The sequence below is a fragment of the Spinacia oleracea genome, chromosome 4 (assembly GCF_020520425.1).
Source record: "Spinacia oleracea cultivar Varoflay chromosome 4, BTI_SOV_V1, whole genome shotgun sequence".
NCBI lineage: Eukaryota > Viridiplantae > Streptophyta > Magnoliopsida > Caryophyllales > Amaranthaceae > Spinacia > Spinacia oleracea.
In genome coordinates this window covers 15,379,743-15,398,270 of record NC_079490.1, presented here as the reverse complement: position 1 = coordinate 15,398,270, position 18,528 = coordinate 15,379,743, and the positions used below count along the sequence as shown (strand labels likewise).

Sequence of the window (18,528 nt, the reverse complement as noted above, 5' to 3'; positions counted from 1 at the left end):
GTAAAACCACTTCCAACAATATGTAATGGGCTTCCAACCTCTAGGCAGATCAACCAAATTCCCAAATATTACTGATTAGAATTGACTGAAGTTCGCTACCAATAACCTCTTTCTAGACAACCGCATCAACTTATACAGTAGGTTCTAGAGTTGTCTTCTAAAATAAAGACATACACAAAATCATCATTAATCAATAAAGGTTTAGTTAGAAAAGCAAAGCAGTAATGAAATCATCACCATAACTTGTTTCCTTTTTTGCCCTTGTGCTTCTTCTTGGCGAAAATTATTTACAAAAACTCAGCATCTCTTGCTTCAATAATGTTACCACATGCATAAGAGTTGTTAGCACCCTTAACAAGAAATGATAAGCAACACTTTGATAAGGATAACGAATAAGGATAGAGTCAACCGTTTGGGACCAATCTTGTCCCTCTTGAAATTGGGTATGCCAACTTTTGTTAGACACCCCCACAAATTCAAATGTGTCCCTTACCCAAGTTGCATTAGTCTAATACCAAGGTTCAGATTAATAGCAAATAATTAATTTAGTAAGATCAAGTGTTCGGAACGACTACTGGAGCAATGAACCTACAAGGTCAAAACCTTATTCGGAACCTACAAGGTCACACCAATGACATAAAGCAGATCGTCGGACTAAATGATTCAGAAATTCATTTAATGGAGTTTTGGGAAGTTTGTCCAGAAAACATAATTGTCGAATCGTTTATCGTATTGCGTATATTCGTAAGCTAGGCGAAACGAATAATCGTATCATACGACGTTGTATCGTATCATATTATACGATAAATAAATTTTCGAAAGATAATTAAGTCGCAACACGAAGAGCAACCCACGAGCTGGAGCGCACAAGCGCAAGGCCCATGGGCGCATCGCACATGGCAAAGCAGCACTGGCCCATGGCCTGCTGCTGTGGTGCACACGGCAAGAGAAAAGCAAACAACAACATCGCTCGCCAAAGGGCTCGGCCCACGGCCCAACTGCTATGTCATGTTGCTTCCCTCGCGTAGGATTGCTGCCCGACTTGTGGCCACAAGCCTTGGCCGGTTAGCATGCTCATGCTAACTACGTTATTCTAATAACCTATTGCACATGTTTTCCCACACAACTAATCATACACAAACATTTGGCATCCTTTGAGAACCCTAATTCTTTCTATGCCTCCAAACAATGGATTTCCCTAAAAAGTTACAAAATTTGAAAGAGATATAAGCTATCAATCTCAAGGCGAATATACACTTGTCGGTGGACTTAGTAGACGAATTACAATTAGAGTTCTCGATCGTGTTCGTAGACTATACGGGAGTACACGCTATCAATGTATGTTATGCTTAAACTTTACTTTGTACATGGATTCTGACATTGGGATTATTCCGCTATTATGTTAATTTTCTAGCGCTGGTGTTTACTTCCTTTTCCAGTTTTATCCGGTTTTTACCCGAATCTCACTCACAGTTTCTATCCTTTATAATATGAGTTGTGATGCAACTCTTACCCTTTATCCAACGATAGATCGTAATGCGACTTAAACACTCGGATATTTTATCTTATACAGTTACCATTCTGTGCAGCGTTCAGGCATAGCAGTTACTATAAATAGTAGTTTCTAAAAGTTGAAATATGGTTTACAAGATTATCAGCCAGACATGGATCATTCGTGGCGTACTTAGAAAAGCTTAGTCAAGCGGTGTTTGATTTCATGAACACACCGTACCGGGCCTAGAGACAAATATAGGTGCCTACAATTTAATTAGTCATACTTTCACTTTCTCAATTCTCATGGATTTGTTACATTTTGTCACTGGACTGAGTTTAGGCGCTTCGTTCGCTCATTAATTATGTAAGTACTTTTGGGGGAGGTAATTTTTTTTTCTTCTAATCTACCACCCCTGATCATATCTTAGATAGTACTCCATAGTTGTGTATTTATGTTTTTCAGGTTTATTAGGTTGGTTCTTTGTTTGATCTGATCTTGTTGTTTATAGATCGGGTAGTTCTTTAGTTTACATGAAAAAGTAAAAATAAGGGAGTTGCATCCTACAAAAGATGGGAAGTAAATTACGTATCCCTCCCTTTGTCAACCAACTACTTAAGGAAATTCCTAGTAATTTATCAAGGGAAGTTATTTTTCTTTGAATTACAACTTCTTATGGGAATTAAATTCTCATGTCAACCAAACAAGTCCTACGTATATTTTTTCATTTGATTACCACAACAATAATTAAAAGGAGGGTTTTGCATTAGGAGTTCCCCGTGTGAGGAGTGTCTCCTAATGCTTTATTTTTTCTTCTTACCATTTCCAAAAAAAATATATAAAAATAATAAGGGTTTTTCTACGTTGTAACCCTTTAGTTCATTGATTTCTACGTTGTATCCAAACGTTTTAAATTTTACACATTGTACCCTTGTATTTGCAAAAGTTACTCACTTTTATCCTTGTCGCCAACCCAATGTTAAATTTTTTTGTTGTGTTTTTAAGAAAATAAAGATTTTTCTACATTAGCGTTGGTTTAACAACAAACATAAAGTTGCATAAGATATAGAAAAATCTTTATTTGCTTAAAAAGTCAAGAAATTTTTAAAAGTTAGATTAACATCAAGGATAAGATTGACTATATTTTACAAGTACATGGGTACAATGTGGAAGATTTTAAATGCATAGGTACAACGTAGAAATCAAAGAAATACAAGGGTACAACATAGAAAAACCCAAAAGTTTATATTCCACATCATCCAAAACACACTGGGATCTCAAATTAAAAGCTTGAGTAATGAGATAGGTTTTTTTGGCATCCTCAAAGAATCATTTAAGATTCTCTTGACATGCCCCAAAATATTCATCCAAATCACCCTTGTTTTTATACTCCTATCCTCCTAGCAACTAATATAAGCTTATGTTAAGCAAATCACCCTTGCCATTATCCGCCTTATCCATCGACCAAGTTTTTTTTTTTTTTTTTTTTAATGTAAAATCAATTCATTAATAGAAAGTCATACGACATCTACAACAGAAATCGAATTTAACAAATACATAACAAGTTGAATCAAAAAGAGGTATTCCTTCATCAAAACTACCAGAGTTGGGAAGATCTTGCACTGTGGGACATCTCTCGCACATATCGCTAGAACATACTAGTACAACCTTTTCGGAGAGACGGTCTAACGATTTGTTGTAGCCGCGAGGACGGTTTCCATCCGATTCATCTAAGTCAATTTGAAAATTTGATAACTGGGTCAATCTCGTATAATTCTTTATCAACGAACTGAATTCACGACGATACTCCACCAAAACTATACTAATACTAAAACCCAAATACTCAACTAATCCCACCATAGGGGATCTTACTACACTCACTAATCCCACTATAGGGGAACTTACTATACTCAAACGTAGTTTTATTGAATCTGAAGACAAACACATGAATAATTAAACCAAAAGGGCCGAAAATAGCCAAATTTCTGAAGAAATTTGACTATTTTCGGCCTAGAAACCCTTTGAAATTTGTAAACCCTAAAGAGAAAAAAAGGGAGGTAAGACATCCATCGACCAAGTTGGTTCTCCAACTTACTTGATCACTTCAAAATGGGCTATTATTGGCTTAATTATAAGTGCGGTTTGCACTTTTCTACTCTCTTTAATGTTAGATGTAATTATTGATTATGTTATCGCCTGCACAGTTGCTTGCTTATATACTGAAAAGGGTTTCACGTTCAGAGAAGTTGTGAGTGTGATTCCAAAAGCGTGGAAACGACTCATTGTCACTTATTTATGCGAATTTTGCATAATGTTTGCCTACTTTTTTATTTTTTCCTCTGTAATAATCGTATTCTTTATGTTACTTTACGTACCAAACTATGGGAATGTAGGGATGGAGATGGTAGTAATAGTGTTGTTTATCGTCATGGCTATTATATTCACGGCGAGATCTTTTTACATGATTCTTATCTGGCATTTGGTTATTTCGGTAGTAGAGAAGAATTGTGGGTTTAATGCTTTGAAAAGAAGCAATGAATTGATCAAGGGAAAAATTAGGAATTTCATTTTCTAAAATTTTGGTGATAGGGCATTGTGAAATGCCAATTTCATTATTGGTTGAGAAATTGGCTGCATTTGGAAAGATAGAGATAATTTCTTTTGGATTTCTTGGTGTAATATTGGTTGGGATCACTTTGTTTACTACCCTCTAAAATTTTGTTGTCCAAACAGTGTTCTGTTTCGTGTGCAAATCCTATCATCTTGACTGAGTACCCTTGGTAATAGTATGTGCCTTTCAAAACTAAAGCTATATTTTTTATTTTATTTTTCTTGATAAGGAAATAAAACCGGGTTAACCCTTTGATAGGAAAAAACTAACTCATCCTTTCGGATGATGAAGGAGAGGGAATTATCAAAAGACGAAAACCATAACGACATAATAGGACAAGAGCTTCCTTTTTTATTCCTGGTGTGGGAATCGCTCAACATACATCGAGCCGCATGATTGGCTTCCCGCTAACAATGAATGACCAAAAATGAATCCAAATTTGATAAATGGCAACTAGCATCCTCAACCATCTCACTAATGTCCCACGGGACCTGCCAAATCCGGTTCATCGAGTTGATCACCACCAAGTTATCCCCTTCAATAGTAAGATTTTTTCACCCCATCGCCACCGCACTTTTGATTCCTTCTCGGAGTGCCAAAACTTCAGAAAAAAAGATGGAGTCCTCCGGGTGAAGAGCTCTGGCGCCCGCCACTAACAACGCTCCTTCATCATTGCGAATAATAAACCCCAAACATATGGAGGAACTTTCTTTTTTGGCGCCATCAAAACTTAATTTAAAGTAACCAGAAAGAGGTCGATTCCACGACACTTGCGTTTTTGCCTGAACCACACTTTTCTTGGAAAGAGAGGAAAAAGAGGCTTGATCTTCAATGTTGGACCACGTCTTTATGTGGTTAATGATTAAACAACTAATTTATGTGACTTATCTTGTTTAATTTTTAAACACTATGGAATTTCTAGTATACCAAATATACCACCAAACTATAGCTAATTTTGCTATAGATTCCCACCCTAGGGATGTCGGCCTTAATGTGAATTAAGTTATCAAGCAAGGAGACATGGAGATCAAGTGGAGTGAGACACCAACCATGTGAATGGTTGAGATGGTTGAGAAGATCCTCTCCAAATGGGCAAGAGAGGAACAAATGCTTACTAGTTTCCGTATGGTGGGAACAAAATTGGCATTCAAGAAGAACCGAAACATGGCTTCTAAATTCTTTCTTTTGAGGGGATAGCATCGCTACAAATTTTTCGGGGCTACATTTGATTTCCAAATCCAGTTGAAAGAGATTTTATTTTCCGTTTAGAGAAAGGCCTTGCACTAAGCAAGCAACTGTTTTAGTGGAAAAGTTGTCACTTGGGTCGGGGCCCCAAAACATTTTATCTTAGACATCATTCCTAGGGATAGGGATTGCCATTATTTTAGGCAGTATAGTGGGAGGAACCACTTGTCTTAATTTATGTGCATCCCATTGCTTATCATAGGTTATGAATTCTGAGATTTTTGGTTTTCGTGGGGTTGTTGACTAGCAGAGAAGCTTCTAAAGGGGGACGAAAAACCCAACTATCTTCCCAAAAATCAATGTTTGATCATTTACCTACTTGCCAGTGAATTCCTTTTCTAAGGACGGGTCTCAACTTCATTAGATTATGCCATTACCAAGAAACACTTGAGGACGGGACATAATCTTACAATAAAACACTTTTAAGATATTTCTTTTTAACAAGTTGAACCCATAGCTTTTGTGGGGAAGAAAGAATCCTCCATAGAAGCTTTCAAAACTAAAGCTATATAGATAAGAAAATCTCTTAGTATAGTTTAAAGGGCTTATGGTTGTATTTTATATATATACTTCGTATTTTATTTGTAGCGAATAAATCGCCTTATGGCTCTATACATACATCATTTAGAGGGAGGTAGTAGGGGTTCAGATTCAAGTCAGCGCTATCAAAAGTTATTATTGGTAGCGAATGGATCGTCTTTTGTCACAATTTTTTGACTTTAAAGGTCATTTTTTACAAAAAAAAACCTAAAAATAATGCATATAAATCTTGAGGGAAAGATTCGTGATATAAAATTAGGAATTAGTATCCGTTTTAGTTCTCAACTACCAGTAGAATTTTTTGATACCAATTATTCAGAGTTCTTGAACACGAACTTAGAATTAACTAGATTAAATACCGTGCACGGATATCTATAATTATTATTTTACCGTTTCTAATAAAATGTTTAATTGATATATTTCTTCTGATTAAGAAAATGTATAATTAATTATTCTTGAACATACTTATTTATTTATTTAATATGCAATATTCGTCCTACTACATGTTACACATTTTATATGCTTAATAGGCTAATTTAACAAAAATGTTAAGTAAATAACGTACAATATTAGTTCTCTTTGAAAAATTTGTCGCAAATTAGACAAACTTACTAAAATACTATTTATCTTGTGCGATTCTTCCAAAATAGCATAATATTTCCACCACTATAATTACAAAAAATAAAAAAAACAAACTATACGACTATTAGCCAAATTATTTTACTTAAAATGATGTGTTAACTATTTCTACTTTTCTTATTTTTCCTCTTAATTTTCATCATAATTGTAACTATGAGTAATATATGTTTGCAACAAGTCAATCAACAAAGAAGGGTAGCAACAACCAGTACGTGCGTGATGCCAGAAACAAGTTGGAATCCCGCCCCCTTTCGCTTGTATAGCTCTCGTGTCGTGGCTCATTCACACCAAAAGAACTAAGAAAAAGGGTAACATCTAGGCATCTAGCAGTATATCAGCAATTCTATCTAAAATTACTGAATAAAAAAACCTATCGCTAAATCTTGGAATTGTCCTATTCTGCAATAGAGCTTTTCAATCGACATTGATGATTAAAAATTAGAATTACTATTATTGTACCTGACAATCGCAAATATGATGGTGCAGGGGTGTGCACAGTGCTATTGGTGCACTGGTGTCCAAACGACATGCAATAAATATAAAACGTGGATATCTTGTTGAATCCGGAGAAGAAAAGAACAAACGTTGTTTTTTTGATAAAAAAAGAACAAACGTTGTTCTTTTGTTAAAAAAAAGAACAATGACTGCTCTGTCCCTTTTTTTTCGTTCTTTTGTTTTTCACTCCATTTTTCTGGTATATATACCTTCTTTTTTATAATTTTCGAATCAGAATTTGTGAAGAGGAGAGAGAAAAACTATGGAAAGGATAGAAAAACTGTGAAGAGGAGAGAGAAAGTAATGGAATCTCAGATATTGGTTGATTTTTCTACTTCAATATCAAATTCTATTGATTCTTCTTCTTCAAATTTGAATTCCTCTGCTGATAATCCGATTTGTGAAGGTAATTTTTCAATTTTTTAAAACGAATTACTTATTTATGATGATTTTGATTTCCATGTTCATTATTTTCATCATTTCAATTTATTTTGATTTTTTTTATCATTTCGATTTCTGCATTTCTCAATAACCTTGATTAATGTATTTTGATTCTATATTTTGATAATTTTGAGGATTAATGTATCTTGATTATATATTTCTGATGATTTTGATTTCTGTTCTTTTTTCGATTTTATATGTTCTTTTAGTCTTATCTCTTGTTCTTTTATATATTGGTTCTCATATATGTATTAAGAGATTGTAATAATACAGAAAATAATTATTGAACATGTTCTTTTTTGCTTTAGCTTGTTGTTCTTTGTTCTTTTTTGCTTTAGCTTGTTGTTCTTTTGATATTACACACTTCAGATCAAATTGTTCTTTTACCATTTTTGTTGTTCTTTTATCTTTTTTGTTGTTCTTTTTTCACATGGTTAAAATAAGTGTTCTACATGATATGTTCTTTTCTGCTATTTTTAATGTTCTTTTTCTTTACTTTATTATGTTCTTTTATGCTCTATTGTTGTTCGTTTTTTTATTGGTAATGTTGTTTTAGATGGTTAAAATATGTGTTCTACATGATATGTTCTTTCCTGTATTTATAATGTTCTTTTTCTTTATTTATAATGTTCTTTTAGGTTCATCCTCTTTTTGTTCTTTTGAGGAATTGCTCTGTTTATTCAGCCTCTCTTCTTGTTTTTTCAGCTGTTTTTGAAGATTTAACATCATTTGTTGTTGGTCAAGTAAAAGCTTCCTTTGCTCTTCAATACTGTACTTTTTGAAAAAAGAACAAACATAAAAGAACATTAAGATTTATATCTAATAAACATAAAAGAACAGAACAACAAAACCCAAAAAAAAAAAAAAAAAACAAGTGCACCGTTCTTATCATGAACATGGCTTGTATTTCTTCTCCTTCCCCTCTTTTTTTTTTATTTTTTTTATTTTTCATTTTCTATATATATAATATTTCTCCTATTGGATTCATAACTTCTCATTTTAGAAACACATTCTTGAGAGAGAAAGAGGAGAGCTTTTAGTTTCTCCCAACAAAAGAGAGATTTTATGAGAGAGAAAGTTCAAAATAAATTTTCTCCTCCTTCTTTCTCTGAAATGTGATTTTAATTGAATTATGTTTACAAAAACTAGTTTATTAAGCGAAATACTATTTCAATTTCGCTATTTTTTGAAATTTTTTATTCATTCAAAGAGGTTTATGCTGTTGATGAAGGTGCATCGGGTGATTAAGGTAAATTTTCTCGTTCTTAATTCTATGTTCTTTTTAAATTTTAATGTTCTTTTCTTATAACTTTCTATTTCTGTGGCATCAAAACAATGTGTTCTTTTTTAGAATCAGCAATTGTTCTTTTTACATATTTATAGTGTTGTTTTCAGATATCTTTTGATAAATAAAATAACGAAATTATAACATAAATTGGTTGAAAAAGAATATTTCCAGAACTTAAAAGAAAAAGAAAAAACATAGATCTGGTTTTAAAGTTCATCAAAGGTACGTCGTTTTATTTTTTAATTAGAACATAAATTGGTTGGAAAAGAACATTTCCAGAACTTAAAAGAACAAGAAAAATTATAAATCTGGTTTTAAAGTTCATCAAAGGTTCGTCGTTTTATTTTTTAATTAGAACATACTGTAAATTGGTTGGAAAAGAACATTTCCAGAACTTAAAAGAACAAGAAAAAATATAACTGCTTTTTATATTTGTACCTTTTGTCTGATTTGTCAATATTAGTGTTCTTTTTGTTAGTGTTCTTTTTGTTAATGTTCTTTTGTTAATGTTCTTTTGTTTTGCGGTTTTTATTTTTGTTGCGTTTTATTGTTATTTATGTGCGTTTTGGGACAGGTGCACCAAGAGCACCATGCACACCCCTGCACAATCTGAGCGTTGCCTAACAATAGGAATAATAGCAAAACAAAACTCACAAAATAATTCCAATGTAAAAACAAAAATCAATTAAACAAGTTCAATTAATAACTATCTAACAAGTAACAGCATTAATGGTGTAGTGAACTAATGGCGGCTGCAAATGCAATATAATGAAGTTGGAGCGATCATTCAAAGGCCCACTGGTTCTCCTTCCTAATCGCGGCCTCCTCTTCTTCGGTGAAGTCGTTCTTGATATGGAAGGTCTTCCTAATCTCCTCCGGGGTCTTGCCTTTGATCATATCGGCCACAGTTTGGCAAGTTAAGTCCAGAAGACTCTTGATATCCAGGTAGTTAGCAGCCAAGATCAAGTCGAACAGGGTATTCTGGTCAACATCAGCAAACTTAGCATCCCACTTCTTGAGTTCATCACCACCACCACCACCACCACCAGTAGCAGTAGAAGCGTCAACATGCTTCTTGCAGTATTCAATCACTTTCACCAGGATTGCACTCGTCACATTCGGCACAGGGATCACGTTGTTAGCGCAATCATCTTCGATCATGTGCTTGATTGTCTGACATTGTAGTGCAACATTCTCGTCCACGATGAATTCCTCGTGGTCAGATGATTTCAAGATCACCTTCTTCGATGATGCAGCGGATGATGATGAAGATTCCATTGATGTAGTTTTATCCTAAACCTGTATGGAAATTAAATATTTTGCGTATATTATTTTTAAGGGATTATCCTATATCTACGTAAAATATAATACGTTATCGTCTGAATTTTAGCTTTGTCCTTCTAAAACTCACTCGGTCAACCTTTCACTAGTTCACCGAGCTCTATCAATTTGACGTAATACTCCTTGTAATATTAACTTTAATTTATTTCTTGTTAACTTAAATTAAAGGTTTAAAATTAAAAAGTGCTTGTAAAACTTTGAGCGGTTGCTCTTTCCTTTTGGTTTATAAAATTTTTATTTGCCAAAAATAAAATAAAATTAAAGGTTTAAAATTTTGAACGTAAATTCAGATATGATCAAAACACTAATACACTATGGTTGACATGAATTAAATTCATCAGTTTCCTTGTGATTCCTGGTGTGGAAATCGCATAACAGGGTTTCGGAGACATTTAGTAATACGGGGAGTGTCACGCATTATCCCATGAAGCGGTTCTTACTAGTTCAATGTAACGAAAATGGACATGTGTTATACATTACTAATCTGAGTTGCTTTTAATGCACAAGTATTAACTAACTGGGACCCTTACCCTACCCTACACGATACCTTTTATACCCGTACCCTACCCTTACCCTATAGGATCTAAAAAATTAAGACCCATACCCTAATTTTAGGGTAGGGGCTTGGACCTGCTGCCATCCCTAAATGGAAGTGTACGTTAAGGTAATGCATAGACAGACGACCATACTTTATCATCCAACAACCTTTCCCCAAAGCCATATCAGTTCTTCTAGCCACTCTAGCTAGTATCACCCAACCCCTTTTTGCTCCAAGAGAATAAGTGCCATGTTCTTCACAATTCACTCACCCCAATACTAAACAGGAAAGATTCAAAGTCTTGAGCATCATACCTACTTATAGAAGCTCCATTGATCTTGTCATGGCTATTCGATTTTTGAGTCCAATTGCCTTATTCGAGTCATGGTCTTTCCAAACCAACCCTTAAAAAGTTTGGTGGCGACTCCGTTGAAACTCAATGTTCAAAGCCGTAGGGGCCCTTACTCTCTGTATTTTGAATTTTGATTTTCAATGTTCAAAAATCGGTTAACGTCATTAGTATGACTCTAGAAATTGGGTTCCCTTGGGGGTTGGATTGTCAGAAATCAAGCCAATTCTAGTAGTCACACTTCTTGATAAACCGGTTCAAGTTTGGTTATTTGGCGATTTCCAAACGAATTTCGTCAACCTTCTAAAACTTACATTCAAAATAAACTATACAAGAATACGAGAAAATAAGCTACTGCAAGAGTATGATGGCAACCCTACCTTTTGGGCACATGTTTCTGTAATACCTCGTATTTTTCGTAATTTATAAATATATTTTATTGTATTTATAAAGATTTTTACGAATTTAATTGCATTTAATGCGATTTAAATGTATTTTATTTTTAATAATTAAATTATTAATTAATTATGAAAACCGGATTTTATTAAATAAATTCAACGAATTTATTTATTCGGGAATTGTTGGGTCGTATTTTGAAAACGAATTTAATTCTAATCTAAGCCCAATCTAATTTCGTTGGCAAACCTAACAAGGCTTGCAAGAAACTAATTTTAATTAAGCCTTTAAGCAAGCCCAACCCAAATTCAAAAACCTAGCCCACGAGGGAAGGAAAAACTATAAATACAACCCTTTCCCTCATTAAATCCCCACATTAAATTCATAATTCTCTCTCTCTCTCTCTCTCTCTCTCTCTCTCTCTCTCTCTCTCTCTCTCTCTCTCTCTCTCTCTCTCTCTCTCTCTCTCCTCCCCCCTTGCGACACTCTCTCTCTCTCTCCTCTCGTCCCTTGCCTTCGGCCGCAAGCAAGCCACGAGCTTGGCTCGCTGCCAGCCTGCGCATCCCGCGCATCCCTCGCCCAGCCTCGTGCATTGCCGCGCAGCGCCCAGCGCACACCCATGCCTCGCTTGCATGCCTGCCTTGCCCCGTGCCTCACGCACTCCCTCACACACTCCCTCGCATCCCCTTGTTGCCCAGCAACGCACACTGCTGTGCGTAGTTGTTGCGTCGTGCCGAGCAGCCTGCGCCCCTCTCGTGCCTGCTCGCCCCTGCTCGCAGCGCACCCGTGAACCTCTGCTCGCCCTGTCGAGTGCTCGTGCTGCTGTTGCTTCGTGCCGCTGCCCCACACGCAACACAATCGTGTTGTGTGTGTGTGTGTTGTTGTTGATCAATTTCCGTATTCCGTATACTTTTAACTTTTCCAAATTCCGTTTTTAAATTCTTTAATTATGATTATTGTTTTGGATTACTAAAATTGATGGGAACGGTTATGAACACCGTGTTTTAATATTGTCATATTTAAATTGATGAGATTGATTTAATTTTAAGAACTATTATTTTCAGATTTAATGATTAAATAAATTGTCAATGTTTATGGTCAAAACATGGTTTTATTGATGACCTATTGATAGGATTTTAATTCCAATTGTTCAAGCAATTGATTCACATAATTTAATGACGATTTAAATTATGGGAATCAACTTAAATTTTCAGATTTATTATAAAGCTTTAAAGTGTTGATTTTAATGATTTTAAGGCCAAAAGTCAATGTTTTTGGGCTAGGACTTGAGTTGACTATTTGAGACTATTGAATTAACGAATAACGATTAATTTCAAAATCAACCAAAGGTTTTAGAATCTTAAATAGTTGCTGGAAATTTAGTAAACATGGATAAGAATTAAGTTTCTCCTTTGTGCTTATAGGAGTCGATTTCTAGCTTGAGTCGTGAGTTCGCACAGTGGCCCCCGTACATAGGTATTCTAGGTACGTACATGACTAGGGTGACCACCTATCCCATGAGGACTTTATGAAGTATATTGATTGTGAATTATGTGAACTTAAAGTGTTGAGAATTCATGTTTGATGTGTGAACAAGCATGTTGGGAATTATTTTTAATTAATTACGAAAAATTATTCTTAATTAAATACGAAAAATTATTCTTAATTAATTACGAAAAATTTAAATTAAGAATTTAAAAAATTAAATTAAATTTATTTAGTCAATGTTTATTAGAGAAATATAAAGAGAAAAAAAATTAACACAATAAACTATTTGTCAATATTAATAAGAAACAAAGTATGTCAATGTTCTTAATGGTCATTTTACATATTAAACAGCTAACAACTAATTTACCAAACACTTTTACACAAACAACTAATGCAATCAGTTGGTCAAATCAGCTAATGCAAACATCTAATCACTAACAGTTAGTCAAACCAGCTATCAGCTAAAAGCTAACATCGGGCCTATATTTTAGAGCATGTACATTGGGGCTCTTGGAGTGGCTCTCCAAGTAGCTCTCCAAGTAGCTCTCCAAGTAGCTCTCCAACAAGAACTATCTCTTGGCCAACATTGGGGCTCTTGAGTGGTTCTTGATGGGCTCTTGAGTAGCTCTTCATGGAGAGCTACTTCAAGGTAGCTCTTGCCCAAGAGCCCTTCAAGAGTTGATTCTTTTTGAAAAGTGGGGAGTAACTTTGAAAATTAGATAGTAACTTTGGTTAAAAACACAATTAATTGTGGACCACCAAACGGTTAAAATGATAATGGAGAGCTCATTTGAGTAACCCACCAATGTTGGATGTTTTTAAGAATGAATTTTTGAGTATGTCTTGTAAAGAGATAGTGGTAGAGAGAGGGGAGAGTTCTCCAAGAGCTCTTTTAAAGAGCCAACAAATGTACAAAGCTCTTAGGTCGAAGAACAAAACGAAAGTGTTTGACATGCTCTTAAAAGTTAAAACCCTAATTCAAGCTCAATGTCTCTCCTATAAATTCATCTTCCAGCTCTGTTTAATTCATATTCATCGCTTCTCTCTCTTCTATTCATTTTTATCTCTTCAATCATCAAATAATTACAATTCTTTTCCTTTTTTTTTTCCAGTTTTAATTAAAATTAGGTTTTTGTTCAAAATTTGGTGGAGAATTACAGTGACGACTCACAAAATTCAAGCTCAACAGACCGTATTGCAGGAATTTCTCACTCTATTGAGGATGATTCTTTTGCGTGTCGACACACCCGCTGAACTGAGTAATCCTCTCTCCCCATTCCATCTCTTTGTTGTCTTCAAACTTCAATTTTTTTTTACAAAACCCTATTTTAAAAATTAATTAACCAATGAAATATATAATTATGCACTTTTCGTTGCTCCCGTATCTCTATTTCAATTAATTTGTTTCTTCAATTTGAAAATAGTTTTTGGTTAACCAACTTTATGTGACGGAGATTTATCCGAAAATCTCATTTACAATTTTATTGAGGCAAGTCTAATGATATTTGTAAATCTCAAAGTAAAAACGTCACAAATTAAGTTCAATTTGATGTTGAGAATCCGTCAGGATTTTCCGTTAAATTGACGGTCTCATATTCCATTGCCTTGAGTAGCGGCGTTGCTGCATTAATCTTTTGGGACAGGCCATGAGAGTCGACATTTCTCAAATTTTTATTCAACCAAATCATTTAAATTTCCTTCAGTTAATCAATTTATTTCGTTGTTTCTGAATCTTCTATTTCAACGAATTTGATTGAAATCGGAGATTGAAATTAGGATTGGCATCTTTCTTAAACAAATTTAGGATATATTCTGATTAGCCTGTGATGAAATCAGTTAAAAAACACCATCTTTCGGGACTGAATGGTCTTTACAAGGCCTTGTTGATAAAATTCTGCAATTCCGAGGCTTGTTTTTGGACTTTTTATTTTAATTTGTATTATGAAAATCAGTTTTTAAAATTTATTAATCAAAATTAGTGAGTGCAAATGATGATAAAACTAGACAGGGACATCAGAAACTCTTAATGAGTGAATCCATGTTGAGTTGTCTTAAATGGGAATCTCTTTGATGCTCTTCACTAATCTTATGATTTACTTAGTTTAGGTGATTGATTAAAATAGTTTTTAGACTTATGCAGTATAGATGATTGTTGTAGGGAATACGGCAATAAATTAGAGTCTCTGATGTGCTTTGTTCATAGCACATTTAGCGCTGTACGTTGCCAAGAGTTGTTTGGAATTGATATTCTGGCATTTCCATTTTGTAATGGTTGATGCATTCAGATGTTCCTACATTTGGTTTTAAATAAATGTTTATTTGTTGAATTTTGGGGTTTAAGAGATGGAAATGATGATTATTTCCCCAGATGAACGAAGTTGAAATCGCTGAGCGTTTTTATTTCTCATTTTATGAGAAGTCAAGCCAGATTTCTGATCCGTCTCTTTTACCAATTTGTATGCAATTGACATTGTTTATCAGGTGTTGTTTTTGACTAGTTTGGCAAAAAAAGACTGCTGTGGGAGATTTGATTGAGCCAAGAACTTGGAAGATTTTGACAATAAACAATGTTCACAAATTTAATTAGTTTGTAAATTTTTTGACAATGCATACAAACTTCCTCTCCTTAACTGGCTTTGATGCATCCTCCTGATCCCGCCTTGGTTTTTGCTTGATAGCTAAATGATGTTTAGCACATCCACCCTATCACAGTGGTCTTCAGTTGTTGAAATTTTATGGGAACAATCATCGATTGGCTTCTGAGCATCTCCCTTCTCCAATCTTGGCATGATCAGTGTGTTTTGGGATCCCATTATAATGAAGTTTATTTATACTTGTAAAAATAGATCATTTGATCTTTGTAGCTTGCTAAGCTTGTAACATTTTGGTGTTTTCAATAATAATAAAAACAATAATAACAATAATAACAATAATAACAATAATAATAAAAACAATAATAACAATAACAACAATAACAATAATAATAATAATAATAATAATAATAATAATCCCCAGTGTGAGTTGTTGTTTCTTCGTGCGTGCACTGGAGTTTCTAAACTCTACTTTGCTATGCGCACTTGTCCGCCTCATCTTTTTGAAGCGGCCCAATTATCTTTTAATGTGGCTCTTCGGGCTTCTTTAGAGCGTATCGTGACTGCTTCGGGACCTGGGTTCGGTGACTGGAAATGGCGCCTTGCCACCTTGCCTTATTCTTATGGAGGATTGGGTGTTTATTCAGCTGGTGATGTTCGGCATTATGCTTTTCTTGCATCCCGTTTGCAGTCTTCTGGTTTGCAGGATTCGCTTCTTCGGCTTTCAGGTGTTGATGGTCCGGGGTCGGCCTTTGATGATGCTCTTGGTCTTTTCAATAGGACCGTGGAGACCGACCTTATGAGTAGCCCTAGTGAAATCGCTGCCCCCACTCTCATGAAGAAATTGGCAGACATATATTTCACGAAGGTTACTGCTGATGCGGTATCCGCCTAGTCCTTATCTTCACGTCATGTTGCCCTTTGGAAATCACAGCAGGGGGATCACTCCTCAGCTTGGTTGCGGGCAGTCCCCATCTCGGGTTTAGGCCAGACTATGGACGGTAAGACTTATCGTTCGGTTCTTTGCTATCGGTTGGGTATTCCGTTGTTCTCTGATTCGACGCCGTGTTCTGCTTGCTCTCGGGTTTTCGATGGGGACATTTATGGGGATCATTCCGTGTCTTGTGCTGGGATTGTGGGTATTAAACATCGACATAATGTTGTTCGTGATACCCTTTTGGATATTTGCTATCGGTCGGGGATTTCTGCTCGCAAGGAGGTTGATGTTGGGCTGACTAGTGAGAGTGATGGAGCTCTTCGTCCTGCGGATATATTGCTTTATTCTTGGGATGGCGGTGTAGATGTGTGTGTTGACTTGACTGGGTCTTCACCTATGACGCAATCTGGGTTGTCAGACTTCGTTCCTGGTCGGGTTGTGGCGGTTGCTGCGCAGCGGAAGCAGGATAAGTATGCGGCACGTTGTAGGGCTTTGGGTTACGGTTTCTTTCCTTTTTCTTTCTCTTCTTTTTGGGAGTTAGAGAAAGGGGCTGTTTCGTTGCTGAAGCGGGTCCAGACGTACTCCAGGACTCAAGACATAGGGGCACGGGCAGCTGCCCACATTTTCAGCAGGATCGGGTTCGCCATAGCTAGAGGAGTGGGGGCCCAGATTGTATCTCGGCTCCCCTCCAACTTCTTGTAGTTCATTTGATCTTTGTAGCTTGCTAAGCTTGTAACGTTTTGGTGTTTTCAATAATAATAATAATAACAATAACAATAACAATAACAATAACAATAACAATAACAATAACAATAACAATAACAATAATAACAATAATAATAATAATCCCCAGTGTGAGTTGTTGCTTCTTCGTGCGTGTACTGGAGTTTCTAAACTCTACTTTGCTATGCGCACTTGTCCGCCTCATCTTTTTGAAGCGGCCCAATTATCTTTTGATGTGGCTCTGCGGGCTTCTTTAGAGCGCATCGTGACTGCTTCGGGACCTGGGTTCGGTGACTGGCAATGGCGCCTTGCCACCTTGCCTTATTCTTATGGAGGATTGGGTGTTTATTCGGCTGGTGATGTTCGGCATTATTCTTTTCTTGCATCCCGTTTGCAGTCTTCTGGTTTGCAGGATTCGCTTCTTCGGCTTTCAGGTGTTGATGGTCCGGGACCGGCCTTTGATGATGCTCTTGGTCTTTTCAATAGGACCGTGGAGACCGACCTTATGCGTAGCCCTAGTGAGATCGCTGCCCCCTCTCTCATGAATAAATTGGCAGACATATATTTCACGAAGGTTACTGCTGATGCGGAATCCGCCTACACCTTATCTTCGCGTCTTGTTGCCCTATGGAAATCACAGCAGGGGGATCTCTCCTCAGCTTGGTGGTGGGCAGTCCCCATCTCGGGGTTAGGTCAGACTATGAACGGTAAGACTTATCGTTCGGTTCTTTGTTATCGGTTGGGTATTCCGTTGTTCTCTGATTCGACGCCGTGTTCCGCTTGCTCTCGGGTTTTCGATGGGGACATTTATGGGGATCATGCCGTGTCTTGTGCTGGGATCGTGGGTATCAAACATCGACATAATGTTGTTCGTGATACCCTTTTGGATATTTGCTACCGGTCGGGGATTTCTGCTTGCAAGGAGGTTGATGTTGGGCTGACTAGTGAGAGTGATGGAGCTCTTCGTCTTGCAGATATATTGATTTACTCATGGGATGGCGGTTTGGATGTGTGTGTTGACTTGACTGGGTCTTCCCCTCTGACGCAATCTGGGTTGGCAGGCTTCGTTCCGGGTCGGGTTGTGGTGGTTGCAGCGCAGCGGAAGCAGGATAAGTATGCGGCACGTTGTAGGTCTTTGTGTTACGGTTTATTTCCTTTTTCTTTCTCTTCTTTTGGGGAATTAGAGAAAGGGGCTGTTTCTTTGCTGAAGCGGGTCCAGACGTACTCCAGGGCTCAGGACATTGGGGCGCGGGCAGCTGCCCACATTTTCAGCAGGATCGGGTTCGCCATAGCTAGAGGAGTGGTGGCCCAGATTGTATCTCGGCTCCCCTCCAACTTCTTGTAGTTCATTTGATCTTTGTAGCTTGCTAAGCTTGTAACGTTTTGGTGTTTTCTATAATAATAATAATAGTAA

General features: G+C 36.3%; 1 protein-coding gene and 4 non-coding genes across 5 annotated transcripts in view; 4 read left to right on the top strand and 1 right to left on the bottom strand.

Annotated features, from left to right (window-relative positions):
* Positions 1 to 9,412: 9,412 nt before the first annotated feature.
* The window catches only part of LOC110792968 (SKP1-like protein 1A), a 35,078-nt gene continuing 25,962 nt past the window's right edge, over positions 9,413 to 18,528 (bottom strand). The window contains exon 3 of the mRNA XM_056841411.1: positions 9,413 to 10,044. Within this exon, the coding sequence (XP_056697389.1) occupies positions 9,535 to 10,044 (510 nt within the window). The 3' untranslated portion in view covers positions 9,413 to 9,534. The remainder of the gene's footprint in view (positions 10,045 to 18,528) is intronic.
* LOC130460516 (small nucleolar RNA Z107/R87) lies at positions 14,016 to 14,128 on the top strand. The gene has a single exon (XR_008920373.1). It is a non-coding gene; the product is annotated as a small nucleolar RNA Z107/R87 (small nucleolar RNA).
* Positions 14,681 to 14,774, top strand: LOC130460564 (small nucleolar RNA SNORD96 family). Its single transcript, XR_008920418.1, has one exon. It is a non-coding gene; the product is annotated as a small nucleolar RNA SNORD96 family (small nucleolar RNA).
* On the top strand, positions 14,845 to 14,940 carry LOC130460510 (small nucleolar RNA R44/J54/Z268 family). Its single transcript, XR_008920367.1, has one exon. It is a non-coding gene; the product is annotated as a small nucleolar RNA R44/J54/Z268 family (small nucleolar RNA).
* On the top strand, positions 15,207 to 15,304 carry LOC130460485 (small nucleolar RNA Z103). Its single transcript, XR_008920342.1, has one exon. It is a non-coding gene; the product is annotated as a small nucleolar RNA Z103 (small nucleolar RNA).